This window comes from Halictus rubicundus, chromosome 2 (assembly GCF_050948215.1).
Source record: "Halictus rubicundus isolate RS-2024b chromosome 2, iyHalRubi1_principal, whole genome shotgun sequence".
NCBI lineage: Eukaryota > Metazoa > Arthropoda > Insecta > Hymenoptera > Halictidae > Halictus > Halictus rubicundus.
The window spans coordinates 16529325-16547171 of NC_135150.1; the positions used below are offsets into that span (position 1 = coordinate 16529325).

The window sequence follows — 17847 nt, forward strand, 5'->3', positions numbered from 1 at the left end:
GCGGCCGAAACGGGAGGAGAACTCTGGTGTACCCCGACCCTGGTAACTCTAGATGGGCAGAGCGGCATACCGTGGCCCATGGCGCCCCTATCTTTTATGCCGGCAGTTTCTGAAAATCTCCGAGTTTGATCTGACTGTGGCCGCGCTGCTGGTGGAACCGGGACGGAGGGAACAGCGGCCCCGAAGAACGACAGAGAAAGAGGAACCAGCTGGAAAGGGAAGATTAGTTGCCAGCGACAGCAGCAACCGCAGCAGCAACACGTGTGCTCCGTGGCCGGAGTTTACATAAACACGTATAAACGTCGTGTAAACCGACGCGTCAGAGAGAGACGGCTATGGGGAAAAGAGAGAGAGAGTGAGAGAGAGGGAGAGAGGGAGGGAGAGGATCTCTGGACGAGTCCCGAGCGAGAGAGTGGCTCGCAACGGTAGCATCCCGACTCAGATAACGGGCAAGGATATACGACTCTAAACTGCACCTACGTGCAGGACACTGGGCTACCGAATTTTTGAGAATCAAGATACCCTCGCGATTTTTCGGAACGACCGACTGGACGGAAGACAACATGCAGCACTGGCGGACAACATTGACCGATTGCTTTCTTGTCCAACGTGTTCCCTCTCCTTCGCTTCAAAACTTGTTACAAAATTATACAGTGATTCTACAGAAGTTAGACATACCCCGTTATGTTTACACTGCCTCTCGAGCTTTGTGGGCCCACTCGGGTATACCCCGCAATAGTGGGGATAATTCCGCGACGTTTATCATACTGGCCTTGGCGACATATACAGAGTAATGATTCCCCCTCTACCACTCCTCGGCATCCGAGACCTCTCGGGCTCCGTGGCCCCTCACGAGGTATTCTCCGCGGTAGGGGGGATAATTCCTCGACGTTTATCCTCTACGCCTTGACGACATATATGGAGAAATTACTGTGTGGCTCATTTATATTTCCGTGGGTACCTCCTATTCAGAACAAATAAAAAACTCTACAGTTTTACTTACGTAAAACAAATAATTGTGACATTATTGATGAATGTCCGTAAAATAAGGAATTATTATTATATTATAAATTCAATATCTAGTCTGGCTCAAAATAGGACCACAGAGGGTTAATTAATACTCTTATTAACTGAAAAGCTTCCTCACCCTGTTCACCAGTGTTCAAAGACAAGCTCGACTTCGCCAAACCAATGATCAATAAAGTCATAAAATTCTTCAAAAACGAAACCATAGTTCGGCTATTTTGGAAATATTTATCCCATCTGTAAGCACTTAAATCCTTAATTAACCGTGCAACGTCACAATCGCGCAATGGATAAATCGATTGTTCTCAAAGAAAATTGACTGAGAACCTTCAAAAATGAAGTTTCGAGGTTCAAGACACAGGAAGAAGGAAGTGGAACTGTCGCAAGAAACTATATCGTCGCCCGAAATTTAACAATTGTCAGAAACGAACCTCGTATCACGTCAAAAACAGAGTCCGCGTTCCGCCGATCCGATGAACCGAAAGTTCCCATGGAGCATCCTCCACCGTGATCGATCCTCCGCCCTTCGAGGTCGTTACACGGGGAACATCTCGCCGGTATCGCGCTAGGATCGAGATCCAGATCCCAGCGCGATTTTCCGAAGGCTTTCATAGATCGATCGGACAGAAGGATCCGGCCCGGATCTCGCCGTGGTTTCGTTCGTGCCATCCTTTTGTCTTATCTCGACAAGATCCCGGTGGATCCCGTCCGACTTTCCAATGGAGATCGAGGATATATCATCGGCGAGAGGCTGTTACGTGGCGAGGATACGGCGCGCAGCATCGGACAGAATGGAACGAGGGAACGGAACGGAACGGAACGGATGGGAGGCACGGACAAACACTCGAATTACCACGGGAAAGGAAACATCTGCCGATGGCGCTCTCCCTTTCGGAGCCAACATGGCGGAATGATCGGGCGCATCAACCGGTAGTTACGTTTACCCACGGATTTGCGGTTCTTTTTTTCTTTTTCTTCTTCTTCTCTTCCTCTGACGACGGTGGTTGTACGCTTTTTACCCCTGCCTCCTCGACTTTTTCCCCGGGGCGAGTTTTCCGCCAGACTCTCGCCTCCTCGTTTTGCGAAGCCATCGCCGCGGAAGCGTTTCCAGCCCCCGATCATCCTTGATTCCGAGGCTTTGTCCGGCGCAGGTTCGCGCGGCTTTGCCAGACACTCGTGTAAACTTTCGTCTGACCTCGTCCATCCCCTATACCTTCCACGGGAATTTTCCCGCCAGCGAAAATAGCAGCACAGCCGAAAATAATACACGCGGTGAATTCCTCCGGATAGCTACGCTACTGGGAAGTCCGTCTTGCAATAAATAACCGTGCTGTTTTACCTCTTCTTATTCACCACTCGGAACTCTTACTTTGTTACCGTACAGTTTGTAATTTATAGACTGCGGATTTCTATGCGAAATTACAATTGTGTGCCTTAGTTACGAGACACCAGAAACTACATACGTACATGATTTTAATCTGTCGGGACTGATATAATAGTATTTTTACATTCTTTAAAACCAGGTTCACGGACCACTAAAAATTACTATCATAGATTATTTTGTGAAAGTGACTAGAATTTATCTATCCAAATTTTTAGCTATTTTTTCTTTTTTATGGTATAGGTATACCCAAAGAGATTTGTTGAATAATTTCTCATGGATGCATCCTTACAATCTCGGTAATTGTAACTTAAAAATATTAGAATCCCGGCCCGTAAACCTAGTGTTAAATGATTTTCTGTAAGTAGAAACGTAAGAAAATTCAGTCCGATTATTAAATGAAGATTGTTTAACAAAATACAGAAAGATTTTCGCATTCTACAAACTAACCTCTGAACCTACGTTCGGATGAACACCAAGGACACAAGGATCGTAACAAATACACAACAAAGGAAAACATATTTCATACTGTAATAAATTTAACCCTTTCCACTCGAAGCCATTTTAACTCCAAAACAATGGAGTTTCCTCGTACAATACTGACATGTTCAGTAATTTATTAAATACAAACAAATTTAATAATGTAAAAAATATTTTGAATGATACAGCAATTTTTAGAGACACCTTACATTCTAGTGCTAAGGGTTAATCGGTTGGTAATAATGCAATAGTGTTCTTCTAATACCTCGACAGTTTTCATCCGGTCGTTTTTGTTATAAACGCGTAGAATCCGTGGTTTAGTGTACCGAGACGAGATAAAATTAATTCGTCGGTAAGAATCGGTAGAGATCGTCCGTGAAAATTGAAGTCACGATTCCCGAGGTGCCCAGAAGAGTACAATTACAGAAGCGTGTACACAGAGTGTACATAGTGTTCGTAGTGTAGGTAAGGCGAGCGGGATAGTGCGATTACAAAAGGCGAGAGAGTCGTGACGCAATGAATTGCGCGTAGCAGACACTTCCATTTTCGGGCAGGCGATGATTATCCAATCACGATCTGCCGGCCGGGGCCCCGATTCTAATTCCCGAGAGGCCCGCCACGGTGTCCGATGTGCTCGTGCAGCTTTCATTAAATCGCGACGTTCACGTTTCGATCCCGCTTTTATCCCGCTACGGAAAGCTCATCGATCATAACCGGCGATCGTCCGATCTCACGAGAGACCCCTCTCTCTCTCTCTCTCTCTCTCTCTCTCTCTCTATCAGCGTCTGGATCTCGACTTTTGCCACACGGGGACAAAAATCGCGTCGGAGGCGGACGCTGAGAGGGAAAGAGAGAAAGAGAGAGGGTGGGAGAGAGAGAGAGAGAGAGAGAGAGAGGGCACGGTGCAATCAATTTACAAAACGCGAGCCTCCCCGAGGGTCTTTATCTAGATCCAATATCTCGGGGTCCTAATCCGTGCCAAGATCGATCTGCGGCAACATTTTCGGATCTTATCTCGCTGCGGGACGGGATCGACGCCGAGGATCGACACGGGGATGATTTCTCGGTTTTCACTAATGTCGATCGTGTAACAAGAAAATTATCCACACGAAAACACCTACACAATAGAGGGGCCTGGTTCGGAGAGGGGGCAAGGGTGTCTGTGTGCAAGAAGTTTGATCAGAAAGGTGATAGACTGCGGATCTTTATGCAAAATTTTTCACCTGAATTGCAACGAGCTGAAATCAAATAGAAATTTATTTTCTTTCTTGTTATGTTTGGCAGATTGAAAATAATATAATAGTATGTTTAAATTTTTCTAATGTTTGTGCTACTTAAAATTACACCTAGCAATTTTTGTCAGAAATGCACAAAATCCGCAGTCTAGTATTGGTAGCGCGGTTTTATCTTGGAATAAATGAGAAAATCAACGTGGGGATGATTTCGCCCTGCTTTTACTACTACTGAATGCACAATGAGAAAATGATCCACAAGTATGCACGGACTGTGTGCAAGAAAATTCAGCATGAAACTGGCTCAGTATTCCAGAAACAGACTTCTTGATTTCCACTAATATCAAACGCATAACAAGAAAATCATCCACACAAGGACTATAATAGAGGTGGTAGACCTGGTCCAAAGAGGGTGCAGAAATGTCTCCATGCAAGAAAGTTCACCCCAAAATCTGAGGTGGCTCAGTTTTCCAGCAACGTGAATGACTTCTTGGTTTCCAATAATATCAAACGTATAACAAGAAAATCATCCACATAAGGACTCTGCTACAATGGAGGGAGTCGACCATATTCAGAGAGGGTGCAGAAATGTCTGCTTGAGGGAACCACCCCATAAGAGTGGGGAAATCGACGCGAGGAAGCAGGAATGATTTCTTGGTTTTCACTAATGCCGAACGTATAACAAGAAAATTATCCAGACGAGAACCCGACGATAATAGAGGGGGCAGGGGTGTCTTCGTAAGGAAGAAAGCTGGTGGGAAGAGGGTGGGGGCAGCTCGGTTTTCTGGTACGGTTCGCAACAATGTCCGACGGTCCGGGACCTGGTGTCCTGCTCGAGTATAATGGTCGCGAAAAATCATCCATTATCCTTCGACCGAGGAAACCGGGGAGAGCGAGCCTTCGTGAGGCCGGCACAATGGCGAACGCCCATATATCACTCCGGAGATTTTCGGAAAACTGCGGCTCAATAAGTCTCCTACTAAGGGGCATTCAAGGAAAGATGGAATTCTAGATTGCTTTTATGCTGCAGCTCTCTTCAAGGTGCGAACCGTGGCGCGGCCTGTTCGCGCCGCTCCTCGAGGCCACGCTCCGACGGAAGCGGTATCGATAATAAATCTTCCGCGGGTGTACATTGTACGAGGAGCCCGCCGCGAATTTCCTTTAAACGCGCGTTTCGCTCGCCGGCTCCTTCCTCTGGGAGACGATCTAGAGGAGGATCTATTAATTCGAGCAACGGGGAACACCGACCGTTTCGATGATTGTCTTGTTGGGAATCAACACTTGCCGCCCGGGGCCATTGTTGCGCGAACAATGCCTTATTACCGCGCCGCTCGCGGCAAATGAGAGCCAATCGCCTCCTTTAAGCCGCGCGTAATTAATTGAGACGTTGATGGCCAGCGCGAGCTGCTCGCATGCTCTCGAATTATGCGTCTTATTCTATTACGCGCATTTCGTGATTGAAACTTGCATATTGGGACGACAGGAAGGAGTATGATACTTTGCGTAATCACGTGACTTTTGCAGAGTCAGCAGGTCGGTAACTGCTGTATAATTTCCGTTCACAGCCTTCAGCCACCGACTTAAGATCCGTCTTGGTTTTGATCCGACGGGTCTTAGGTCTGTGACCTAAACTTGTCACATTTTTTGCTCTGTATTATCGATATCATGAATTCTGACGCCAGAAAGTGCTTCAAGTTTTAGGCTTTATTTCGCAGAGAATGAAGACAAAATATAGCTCAATTTGTAGCCGAAGATATTTTCTAGCGCGCACTACTCTCGATTTCATCTAGAAAACTCATCCAATGGCATAAAAATGCTTGGATTCCACGGCACGCGCATCGTCAATTTTTGGCCTACTTCTAACGCTTATATTACCAAATATCTGCATAATCTCGTCAGCTCGTGACCAGCGCGCGCTAGATTGGACCTTCCTCTTTCGAACGAGCCCTTTCCCAGCGAAAAATATTCTCATATAAGGGCGAAAAGTTGAGGCACGTGAAACCATTTTTCGCCTATTTTTGTCGGTAACGTGGTCACTCTACCTTATCGCGAATCGACGGAGTCTTGGCTTCTTGTTTTATTCCTGAATTTTTGCTCTGTTTGATTTACTAACTCTAAACCCACCAATCACAAATATACAAAAGAATTTACTTAAACTTTGTACGATTTTCATTATAATACGTGCTTAAATAAAGAAGTCAATTCAGTAATTTCCTATAAGTGTAATAATTGCGGCAAAGAAAACCGGTCATTTCACCGTGGTGGGTTTAGTGTTAAGGACATTTATAAACGACATAGAAAGCAAGACTATTTATTCAAGAGACTATTTTTTTTTTTCATGTGTTAGTTCAGTATCACATTTCCCTCGCATTAGTTCGTAAATCAAATTATAATTTTGAATCTTTTAGTTGGTGCACACCAAGATATTTGTTTCGGGGTTGTTCCATGCATTATCGTTTTTTATTTTGCATGCTTTTGGAATACCGTACAAACGCACGCGTCCGTGCGCATGTGCTCTCTCCTCCGTCTCTCTCACTCCCTCTCTCCCTCTCTCTCTTTCTCTGCTCTCTGTCTCTCTCTGTCTGTTCGATCCCGGCCGTAGCCAAAACGATTATAATAACTATTTTATCCGGCGCGGATCTGGGCCATTGTGCCTCCCCATTCTGAAAGTCATAACACGGTGCCTACACTGCCCTTCGGGAACTGCTCTTCGGGGCTCCCTTTCTCGCTGCACCACGCTGCAACCCGGTGCACCATGAATCTCGAGTTTATATACGCGTCCGTGGTTCTCCCCTTGTGTGCGCTCTCGCGGTTCCCAGTCCCCTCACCAACACAATCCCGTCCTGTGAAACACGCACGCGCAACTGTGTTTCGAATTTGTATGGACGTATTGTTGTCGGGGATCTTTGAAATAAGATGACGCGGCCGGAATTGTCGTCACTGGTCAAGATCGGGGCTAATAAGAAAATTAGGTGGATTAGAGACCGGGAGAATAAACGATTCGCGCTACCCCTCCTGTTTTCGTCAAGCTGATTTTCCTTTGTTCGGCACGTTCCTTCTGTAATTATCAACTTATTATCCTTCAATTGGTTAAATCTTCGATTTGAAATTTATTCATTTGCTAAGGATTCATTATACTCTTCAGAGGCGTCTGTGAAGTATTTCTCAGTGCAATTTCGACTTGTCTTTTCGTTCTCGTTTGAGGAATATACAGGGTGTCCCATTTGAAGTGAATCACTCGAATATCTTTGAAATTATTAACGATACCGAGAAATGTTTTGAATAAAAGTTATATGGTTTTGAGAGGGGAATAATTCTATGTTAATGGTTTTTCTCTGGGTGGTCAAGTAGAGGGCATACGAAGGTCACTTTCAATATTTTTAACGAAACCATGTACTTTCTAATACACCAATTGATGTAATTCTTCCTCAGACCCCATAAAAATATGATCAAAATCAAAATGAAAAATCAAAAGGGCAGATAGAATAAAATTAGGAAATTCGCTTTAATTTAGAAACAGAAATCTTAGTCCCCTCGATCAGTTAAACGATCATAGCCAGTACTATGCGAGTCTGGATCCTCACCAAAAAATTCTGCGGGAATCCTTCCGCCGGGTTGGGAGTCCTACGGAGCGGAGTCTCCCTCGGCGAAGAATCCCGCAGGTAAAGGAGAGATAGACGGGAAAAGAGAGAGAGAAAGAGAGAGAGAGAGAGAGAGAGAGAGGGGGGCTCTCGGCTCGTGAGTGTATCAAGCGTGTATCGAGGCGCGTCTTCCTATAGGGTTCCGGGGGCACGCACACGCGTGCGTTCTTCCTCGCACACGCGCGCCGGGGGCAATATTTCACGGCATATTGTTGCCATCTGCACACGCAACCCCGACGCAGCGCACGACACACAGGACACAGAGGACGCAGGACGTAGGAGAGACGCGAGGCTTTTATTTATCTGCTATTTATTTGCCAACGTGCTCGCTACCGAAGAGACGGTCCCCGTGGCGGGCTCACGACCCTGCCGGGGACAGATTTGAAAAGTTATTAATCGTCCCGTTTTCGGTCGAAGGAGACCGAACCGCGCGCCAGATATACTCCACATATACGTGTGAGTGTGTCGCCTTTGTGCCGGCACCGGATAACCAGGCGTCGTTGGCACCACGCTATTCGAACCGTAGTGCGAAATTGGCTGCAGGAGGGGGAGGGGGAGGATTCGCCAACGAGAAGATGCGAATCGGTGGAGACGATTCACCGAGGATCCGTATCACCCAAAATATTAAGTATTGCACTCGAAATGTTTTAGAATGCAAAGTTCGCGAAGTCTTTTCATCGAGGTACACTGATTTCTCTATGTCGCCAAGGTCTCGATGATAAACGTCGCGGAATTATCCCCACGCGGGGTGTACCCGAGAGGCCTCGGACGCCGAGGAGTGTAAACATAACACGGGTATGACTCCTGGACGATACACGACGCTGGCAAGACCCGTGTTGTTGACACATATCGAGAATTCACTGTATAGGGTGACCTATTCAGTGGACGAACACTTGAGCTGTGTGTCTGTTGAAGTTCGTATTCGCAGATTTCTATAAAAAGACCGTTGTTAAGACTATCTTACATTCCAGAATGCAATTCTAATAATATATGATTGTTAGTCAAGTTTTATGAATGAACAGAGGCAATCCAGGTGCATGTTAATTCATAGATCGCAGATATTTATGCATTTGTGACACCTAAAAATTTATGAAATAGAAGGAAGCATTTGTAGCATTAAAATATAACCAAATAGATTGCAGATCTTTGTGCATTTGTGGCACCTGCAAATTTATGAAATAGAAGGAAGAATTTGTAGCATTAAAATATAACAACATTCTTCCTACAATGAACCGTTTAATCAGCGAATGGGATTTTTCTCGAATTTAATTATTAGAAAATCAACTGTGTAAATTGGTAATTGTCTAATAATTACACAAACATACCATAGGGCAGTCAGACTAATAAGGGTCTTTAACTCTGCTCAGACGGGGTGTGGCAAACCCCATTAGATGTATTACAATGGAAACGTGTAATTACAGATAGCTCTTGCATTACAGACAGTTTGAATATCACTCTGTTGATTAGGGACACTAACAGAAGCTTTAACTTGTTAAGCATTTCTTGCAAGTGCAAGAGTTGTGTATGGTTTACAGAAATGGGGTGTATGGAACCCTACCTGAACAATAATTCTTACCTGATCAATTTCGTTTCACAACAATAGAAGCGTCCCACGAATGAGTCAAAGCTGCACGTGCAAATTTCGCTATTACGAACAAAAGCATGCAAATCTCTCAGTCTCTAGCAGGTATAGGTGCCCCGTCAAAGGTTTGAGCCGAGCCTAATTTTCGAGGAAAGTGGCTAACGAAACTTGTGCACCGCAAATAGTCCAGGAGCGAAAACTCTGGCACAGAGAGAGATTTCGTATTCATGAAACTACCTGAGTAATGATGATTTCTTACCTGAGTAACGAAGAGTTAAAATTACTTTCGTTCCTCGAAGGAGAATACATTTTCCTGCAAAGTTCTCTATCTGAACAAAAGCGTGGAGACCCGGCAGGTACCAGTCGAAGCCGAGCCTAATTTTCGAGGAAAACGGCTAATGAAACCTGTCCGCCGCAAATTGTGCAGCAGCGAAAGCTCTCCGTTATGGTAGCCAACGGGAGAATTTGAAGCATAGTCATGTGAAACGTCAGATAAGCGGGCGCGACACCGGCGCGCGGTAACCGCTATCTTTTCCAGGTTCATAAATATTTAAGACGCCTTCTTACGACGGCGCGGTGCCATAAGCGCCCGCAGTCCACGTCCGAGCGATTTAAATATAATCTGTGCCGCGGTGATACGTCACGGGAACATGGCAATGTTATCGCGCTTTTCACACGTGAGATGAATAACGACCGTCGGGCCTCGGGCTGGCCCGAGCGCGAAAACTTACCACGCTTCTTTGTCGGTATTCGCGTCGACGTCGACTTTTCCACGACGCGATACCGGCCCGATCGCATTAATAAACCAGCCTACGAGCCGGCAAAAAGAAAAAAAAAAAGAAATAGCTCGCTCCAGATACACTGCCTAACGGCCGTCGGTCACAGAAAAGAAAAATCAACGAGCGTGCACCTTTGGAAACGGTTCCCTCGTCGACTTAAGTGGATTGAGACGCTTTAACGCCTCGACTGCCAGCCCCCGCTGCTTAAAAAATACCGTGAAATCGTAGTACAGTTCGCTTACGCCAACCGCCATTTATATAGGACAAGGCACGAAGAACGGAACCTAATCGAATAGCCTCGGTCCACCTCGATTAATCAACACGGCCGATTAATTCGACCGCGGGACGCTAATGTATTCCGAATAACCGGAATCCGCTGTAATTTGTTCGAAGAAATTATAATGCAAAATAGCCCGTATGATTGATCTCCTTGTATCGCGTCGTTCACTTGGAAAAGTACTCGATTCTTAACATTTAACGATATTCCGACCCGCAAAGAGTAGATGTACAGTGAATTCTCGCTATAAGTCCGTTGCGAGGTTCTGGCGAGGTACTCTTAGACGAGATCTGAGGTTCTCGTCGAACGTTGCATTCGAAATGCACAGAGCACGCTGGAAACGCAAATGTCACTGTCCGTATGTCCTAAATAGACTGCGGATCTTTATGCATTTATGGCTCGTGAAAATTTGCAGACAATGCTATAATACAAAATTCGATAGAATTTAGTACGATTTTTATTCGTTTTGGATCTATAGAGGCTGTTCCCATGAAAAATAGGATTTTATTTCTCGTTCCATTTTTTGAAAAATTCTCTGCAAAAATTGGAAATTGCATGAACATTCCCAATCTAGTCATAAACCTATGATAGTGACAAGAAGCCTTTCTCTGACATAACGTTGCACGTAGAAACGGACAGCGAAGCTCGATACATCGAATTCACGATACATGTCAACAACGCGGGTCTTCCCAGCGTCATGTATCGTGCAGGAGACACACCCGAGCCGTGTTGTGTTCACACTCGATATCCGAGGCCTTTCGAGCTTCGTAACCTCTCATACACCGCGGTAGATGGGATAGTTCCGCGACATTTACCATCGAGGTCTTGGCGACAAATATAGAGAAGTCACTGTATATCGTATACCCCGCGGTGGTGTAGTTCCAACGACTTTCAACCGGGTAGCTTGCACTGACTTACAACGGGAATTCACTGTATCGGTCGTCAACGACCCTGGCTGGAGATGAAGAAACGAGAAGAATCCAGATAACACAATTTTCTTGGCGAGGCACTTACGACAAATCTGACGCGCTCCAAGCGCCCGAAGTGACAGTCCCCGGGGAAAGGAAACGATGCAGCAGCGAGATCCCGGGGGTGGTAAAACCTCGGCTCTCGAACATACGGATCCCATTCCATCTTGGTCCTCGTTTTTACGTTCCGCTAACGCGGATCTCGGATCCGAGCCGCGAACTGCTCCCTTTTTTCTTTTGGCCGCGGGACGAGGGTGGAACCAGACGGGGAAACAGAATGAGAGCCGGAGGAAGATAGGGAAGAAGGCAGAAGGGCGAAGTTGGCCACCATTTTACCCATAAAAAATCCGCCAAGTTTGCGCTTCCTGCTTCGCGCGTCTCCGCACTTCTCGGCGAGAGCGCTGGTAGGAAGTCCCGGAAAAGGGTGTCTAGAGAGAAAGAGAGAGAGAGAGAGAGAGGGGGGAAAGGGGAGGGGAAGGTGTGAGCCGACGGTAAAATATATTCCAGTCAACTTCCGGTGGAAATAAATAAGAGTCACGCCACACGGTCTCGTTGCGCCCCGACGACGGCGGCCATTCGTGTGCAGGGGAGCTTATCTCTCGATATCTCTGCTCCTCGCCCTAGGCGAAGAGGAGCCACGAGGAGAGTGAGATAGAGGAGACGGGGGGGGGGCGGGGGTGGGAGAGTGGGAGAGCTCCGGAGAAAATGTTCCACCGGTGCTCATCAAGATATATCCGGGAATCACGATGAAACGGTCCGCGATACGATGTAATCGCGTTCGAGGGCCCATTGTAACAGCCGCCGCGGGTCCTTTTTCCACCGGCCTGCCCGAGGAAAATATTTTTCCGGCCTTTCCTCGCCACGCCGATCGCCGCTTTCGCGATAATTACACGCTGCGAAACGCAGAAAGCATCCGGCAGGAAACGGCCCGAACGCTCCTGCGCGTTCGCAACCGCGCACGGTGGTCCGGAACCTCAAGTTCGCCCCCTCTCACCCTAAAAAAAGATCCATTTTCTCACGGCGATGTTTATTCATGTATCGAAAGGTCCATCACATTTGGGAATGGTCAAATTTGCAATTGAAACGAGCACAAACGTGAACATGACCATAAGTACCATTTTGAGGGTACCATTTTCCAGCCACGAAAGTTGCTGTCCTTTTTCTTGCCGATCGCGTGACAAGCTAAACTATTTTCTATCCTTCTATTTTCTTAAATCAAGAACGCGGTTCTACGTTACAAACACACACCTTGCGTTCGGTATCACTGTTCATAGTCTATTAAAAATTAATGCTCGTCCAACGATTTTCGTTTTACGACCGAACAATTTCTTTCGGTCTATTAATGTCTACTGGATCTATAAACACTATTGCGTTCATTATCTTCGTAAGATTGGCTCTAAGTAAACTGGCATTCGCTTAAATAAATTAAAAGTGAGTAAATTGGATAAGTATTATATATTTTCATGTCTGATCAATTATGCGACAATGAAGCTTACCAATTCAAGAGTCATGGACGCCTGTGTTCACGTAACGCTAAATCTACCGTGCACAAAAAGTGACATGTATAACCTTCTAAAAGAATACAAAAATTTATGAAAATTTCGTAGAATTTATTGTAAATACTCGAACAGCGAAACTTGTTCATTCCACAGAAGCGGCACTGCAACCTTCATAGTCGTCAAATAAGAAGCCAGTTTAGCGTCAAAAGCCTCGTTCTGGGCCATTATGTGGCGCGTCATAGCGTATCGATGCAGCGTACGCTGTTTCTGTGCCGATAACAGGCTTCGCCGTGTCTCGCGCATTGTTTGTTTTGCCCGGCGAGACAGAGAGAAAGAGAGAGAGAGAGAGAGAGAGAGAGCGCATAGATCAACGTCCACGTTTTCATCGCATCGGTCTCCAGCCGATACGGGGGGAGTACCGTTTTCAATTATCGCTGTGTAACGCGCGTGTAATTGCACGTCTCAATTACAACGCCATTAATTCACGTCCCGGGTTTTTCCCTTTTTCTTTCTGCAGGAGAGAAGCCGTTCAAGTGCGAGTACTCCGGCTGCGAGAGGCGGTTCGCGAACAGCAGCGACCGCAAGAAGCACAGTCACGTCCACACGTCCGACAAGCCGTACAATTGCCGGGTTTCCGGGTGCGACAAGTCCTACACCCACCCCAGCTCGTTGCGCAAGCATATGAAGGTACGTCGAACCATACGATCCGCAGCTGCTCCGAACAATCCCCGTATCTCCTGGTGTTCCCTCGCTCGTTATCCTATCGACAACCCTACACGTTCTGCTCGGGATCCACGAGACGCATTCGTGATCTGGGAAAACGTTTCGGAGGCTTCAACAGCTTCTACCCCCCCCCCTCCTTTTTAATTGCTCGTAAGTTCATTTTGTCGTTCCCGACGTTGAGTGGAAACAGACGCAGACACTTGTTCCAGAATTTTCATTTGTGAAAATTATGTTCCGTCATAGTTCGGTTCATTTGTAACAGGAAACATTTTTGGGACCTAGAAAACGTGTTGAAAGCATTAACATTTTCAACCCCCTTTTGTTACTGTTCATAAGTTCTTATTATTAGACAGCGTTGACATTGAGTGGAAACAGATTGCGCAGACACTTGTGCCAGAACTTTCATTCCTGGAAATTACGTTTTGTCATAGTTCGGTTCATTTGGTGGAACAGGAAACATATTTGGGACCTAGAAAACGTGTTGAAAGCATTAACATTTTCAACCCCCTTTTGTTACTGTTCATAAGTTCTTATTATTAGACAGTGTTGACATTGAGTGGAAACAGATTGCGCAGACACTTGTGCCAGAACTTTCATTCCTGGAAATTACGTTTTGTCATAGTTCGGTTCATTTGGTGGAACAGGAAACATTTTTGGGACCTAGAAAACGTGTTGAAAGCATTAACATTTTCAACCCCCTTTTGTTACTGTTCATAAGTTCTTATTATTAGACAGCGTTGACATTGAGTGGAAACAGATTGCGCAGACACTTGTGCCAGAACTTTCATTCCTGGGAATTATATTTTGTCATAGTTCGGTTCATTTGTAACAGGAAGTATATTTGGGACCTAGGAAACGTTTTGACAGCATTAACCTTCAGCCCCCTTTTTTACTGTTCATAAGTTCCCATTATTAGACAGTGTCGACAGTGGAAACAGATTGTACAGACTTATGCTGATCATTTCATTTCTGGGGTTCACATTTGGCACAGTTTGATTCGTTTATGAGATCCGAGCACATTTGGGATCTAGGGACATATTTTCGAAGCATTTCCATCCACCTCTTTTGAATTTTTTTTTTAAACATTGAATAAAGACATTGAATAAAAATAGATTACGCAGGCCTAGCCTGAAACTTCTACTTTTAAGGTTTGCACTGTTTTCCGGTTCAGTTTATGTTGTAGAAATTTTGTTCCCGTTGCCTAACTATTTGTGCCATCTAGCAAATATGTAGTGGATCAATCCAAGTAGAAGTACAATCTCAAGAAAACAGTATCAGAGTGAAAATTGGTACAGTAGTGCATGCTGTATGTGATCGAGAAGAATATGGCACAATCCGATTTGGCACAATCCATTTTGGCACAACCCTATTTGGCACAATTCTGTGTGCCCGGATCATATGACGGGCTTATTTCGCTCGGACCAATCAGATACGCACTCCTCCGGGCTGATTTCTTCTCAGTTGCGTACAGTACACACAACTGTACCACTTTCCGCGCCCCGTTTGAGATGGCAACTGACACGCGTACTATAGCTGGGAAAGAGTCGGTCGTTTTCTATCGAGCACAAAGGTGTGCACAACCTGCGAACGCTTGCCCACCGTTTCAATTATGCTGATTACTTCAGCATTACTCCCCGGGCTTACCACAACGGAATCGCAGTAATTTTCTCGTTCATGCGCCCCATAGTTTCCACCCCTCCAGGCGGAAATTATCTCGCTTCGTTCCGTGAAGCATCGTACATCGAACGTATCGAGGTGTGCCATTTCCACGTTTCGTTTCACGCTAGGCGAAACGTTGGTAGACACGAGAGAAAAAAGGGGCAGAGAAAGATGGTCGATGAAAGAGAGAGAGAGAGAGAGGGGGGGGGGGCAGGAGAAAAAGGCTTGTGGGAAGAGAGGACGTCCAGGGATAGTATCCTGGCGCAAGGTTCATGCACGAACGGCCACGGAATCTTAATAGGAAATTATCTGTGGCACACCGAGCGGACGGGAGGGGCTAGGGGGTGGCAGAACCGTCCAAAAGCCAACTCCCGAGATACGTGCGCGATAGGTTCTTCGGATAGGAGCCGGCTCCTTGGTTCTCCACGCTTTTCGCCGGGGCCCCGTGATTCGCGGAAGGCAGTCGTCGAGATTTGCTCACTGAATTATGAACGAAGAGGACCCCGGCCACGGGGAACCGAGACGGGAAACGACAAGGAGCCTTGATCCACACCCCTCCCTCATCCCCCCACCCTGAACCCTCCTCTCTCTCTCTCTTTTTCTCGACCATCTTTCTCTCTTCGTGATCCCCGGCGACTTCGGCTCAGCCAACGCGGCGACGACGACGACGCGTTCCTTTTTGCTCGCGATGTCCGGTTGATCTCCGATGCGATAACTTACGACGATCAAACACTACAGCGCTTTCGGCCACGAGATCCGCGATCGCCGTGGATCATCCCGCGCGAGGTATTGGTTCGCTTGGAAAGGGAAATTAAGACCGGGAAGATCTACCGGGGTTAGCTCCTCTTGCTTTGATGTCCTCAAGGCCATGGATGAGACTCCTCGGTGGATTGTTATAGGGACTCTGACAAACAATAAAGAAATTGCCATTGGTGTTCTCATATCCATTAAGAATGACCCATGGGCCATGGACTTTTAAAAATTATCTTACAATCATCTTTTCTAAGTAATCACCGGTATATAATTTGTTAATAACTTCATTCAGCCGAATCTGTTGTCGATTGAACCCCTTGTCTCAAAATTGAATTCCAACGTTTCAGATTGAAACATACTACTCTTCACTTCGTCTGATGATGATGAAAAACAAAGTAATTTGCGCTGCTTAGGTGCCAGGAGACAGCTTACAAAATGTTCAATGAAAAGTTGATAGAATACGCAGAATGAACTCTGGCGATACAACTGAAAAGGGGCGTAATCATACCTAAAGAAGAAGTTGAAATAGGTATACATAAAGCCGCGGTAGAAATATTGTTAAAGCGAGGGGTCGAAGACGTGGCCTGTCAAAGATCTGAAGTCGAGGAAACGTCGTCGCCGAGACCTGTCGAGATGATTGAAGCGGGCCCCCTGTTTCTAACAATCTCCGTAATTCCTACATAATTAAGCAAATTCCCGTCACCCCAGCGACCCCAAACTCCTCCCCATAGGGGGGTTCCAACAGTATCAACCCCAAGCAGCTCTCGCGAGAGAGTAGGCAACGAAAATCTAACGTTAGGCTCCGCCTCTTGTTTCCAGGTGCACGGCATGACCCTGGGCGAGGGCAAGATAGGAGGGGGCTACGAGAGCGAGGGTGAAGAGAGCAGCAGTAGCGGGGGTAGCCTGTCCGTGACCGGGCACACGGAGTCTCCTCAACCACCACCGGTCGTCCCGACGTCGTCAACAACGAACCCAGCGTCGAGTCATCCGTCGAACCGGGGGCCCGAGCTGACGGAATGGTACGTCTGCCAGCCGCCGACGGTCGGGCCCCAGCACAGCCCTTTGCCAGGCCCGCCGCCTCCGCATCATTTGGGCCCGCACCACTTCAACCCTCTGATGCACCACCAAGCGACCGCCTACTAGTTCCAACCCCCTGGATCATCATGGATTGTTCACGCTGCGTCCACCGATCTCCATGGAAGTCCGCGTTGCCACAGGCCGGACGAGCGACTGTGATCTAGAGGACCTGAGGACAATCGACCTCGATGACACCAGCCTAAATCCCAAGGGCACCAGCGACCAATGAATCCTCCCTTCCTCGGAGGATGGGTCGAGTGTCTTGCTTTGATGCGATACAGGGAAGAGATGAACGACGTTCTCGTCGTTAGAGGATCATCGGATTCGAGGAGCATGCTAGAAGAACCTGAAGGACTTTGCTACTTCTTTTCGAACTCGTTTAGCGGACTGCAGGAACGTTGACTCGTTGCGAATCATGCGACACGGAGGGGGAAGCGTTCGGGGCTGCGAGCAGGGATTCACTTTGAAACCGTTCGACGGAGGTTTGCTTCGAGTCTTTTCTTGAACCGTTGTGCTTTAGTCAGAGCAGACTTTTAACCTTCATCCGTCCGTCGCGTTAGTTTGGCACAGTTTCCAGTATTCACAAAATTTTAGCATTTTTTGACGTTATATTTATTTTTAGCATTATTCGACGTCATATTGATTTTTTTCCATTATTTGGCATCATTACGTTTTAGCATTATTCGAGGACAAATTAATTATAGAAACGAAGGGTGGATAAGGGTTAGGACCATCTCCAGGGAATAGTTTGCTGGTTAAACTTTACAATG

At 46.5% G+C, this 17847-nt stretch overlaps 1 protein-coding gene across 1 annotated transcript in view; it reads left to right on the forward strand.

Moving 5' to 3' along the window:
• Window positions 1-17630, forward strand: part of LOC143362698 (uncharacterized) — a 53055-nt gene extending 35425 nt beyond the window's left edge. The window contains exons 2-3 of the mRNA XM_076803083.1: window positions 13383-13552; window positions 16820-17630. Coding sequence (XP_076659198.1) covers window positions 13383-13552; window positions 16820-17143 — 494 coding nt within the window. The 3' untranslated portion in view covers window positions 17144-17630. The remainder of the gene's footprint in view (window positions 1-13382; window positions 13553-16819) is intronic.
• Window positions 17631-17847: the final 217 nt, after the last annotated feature.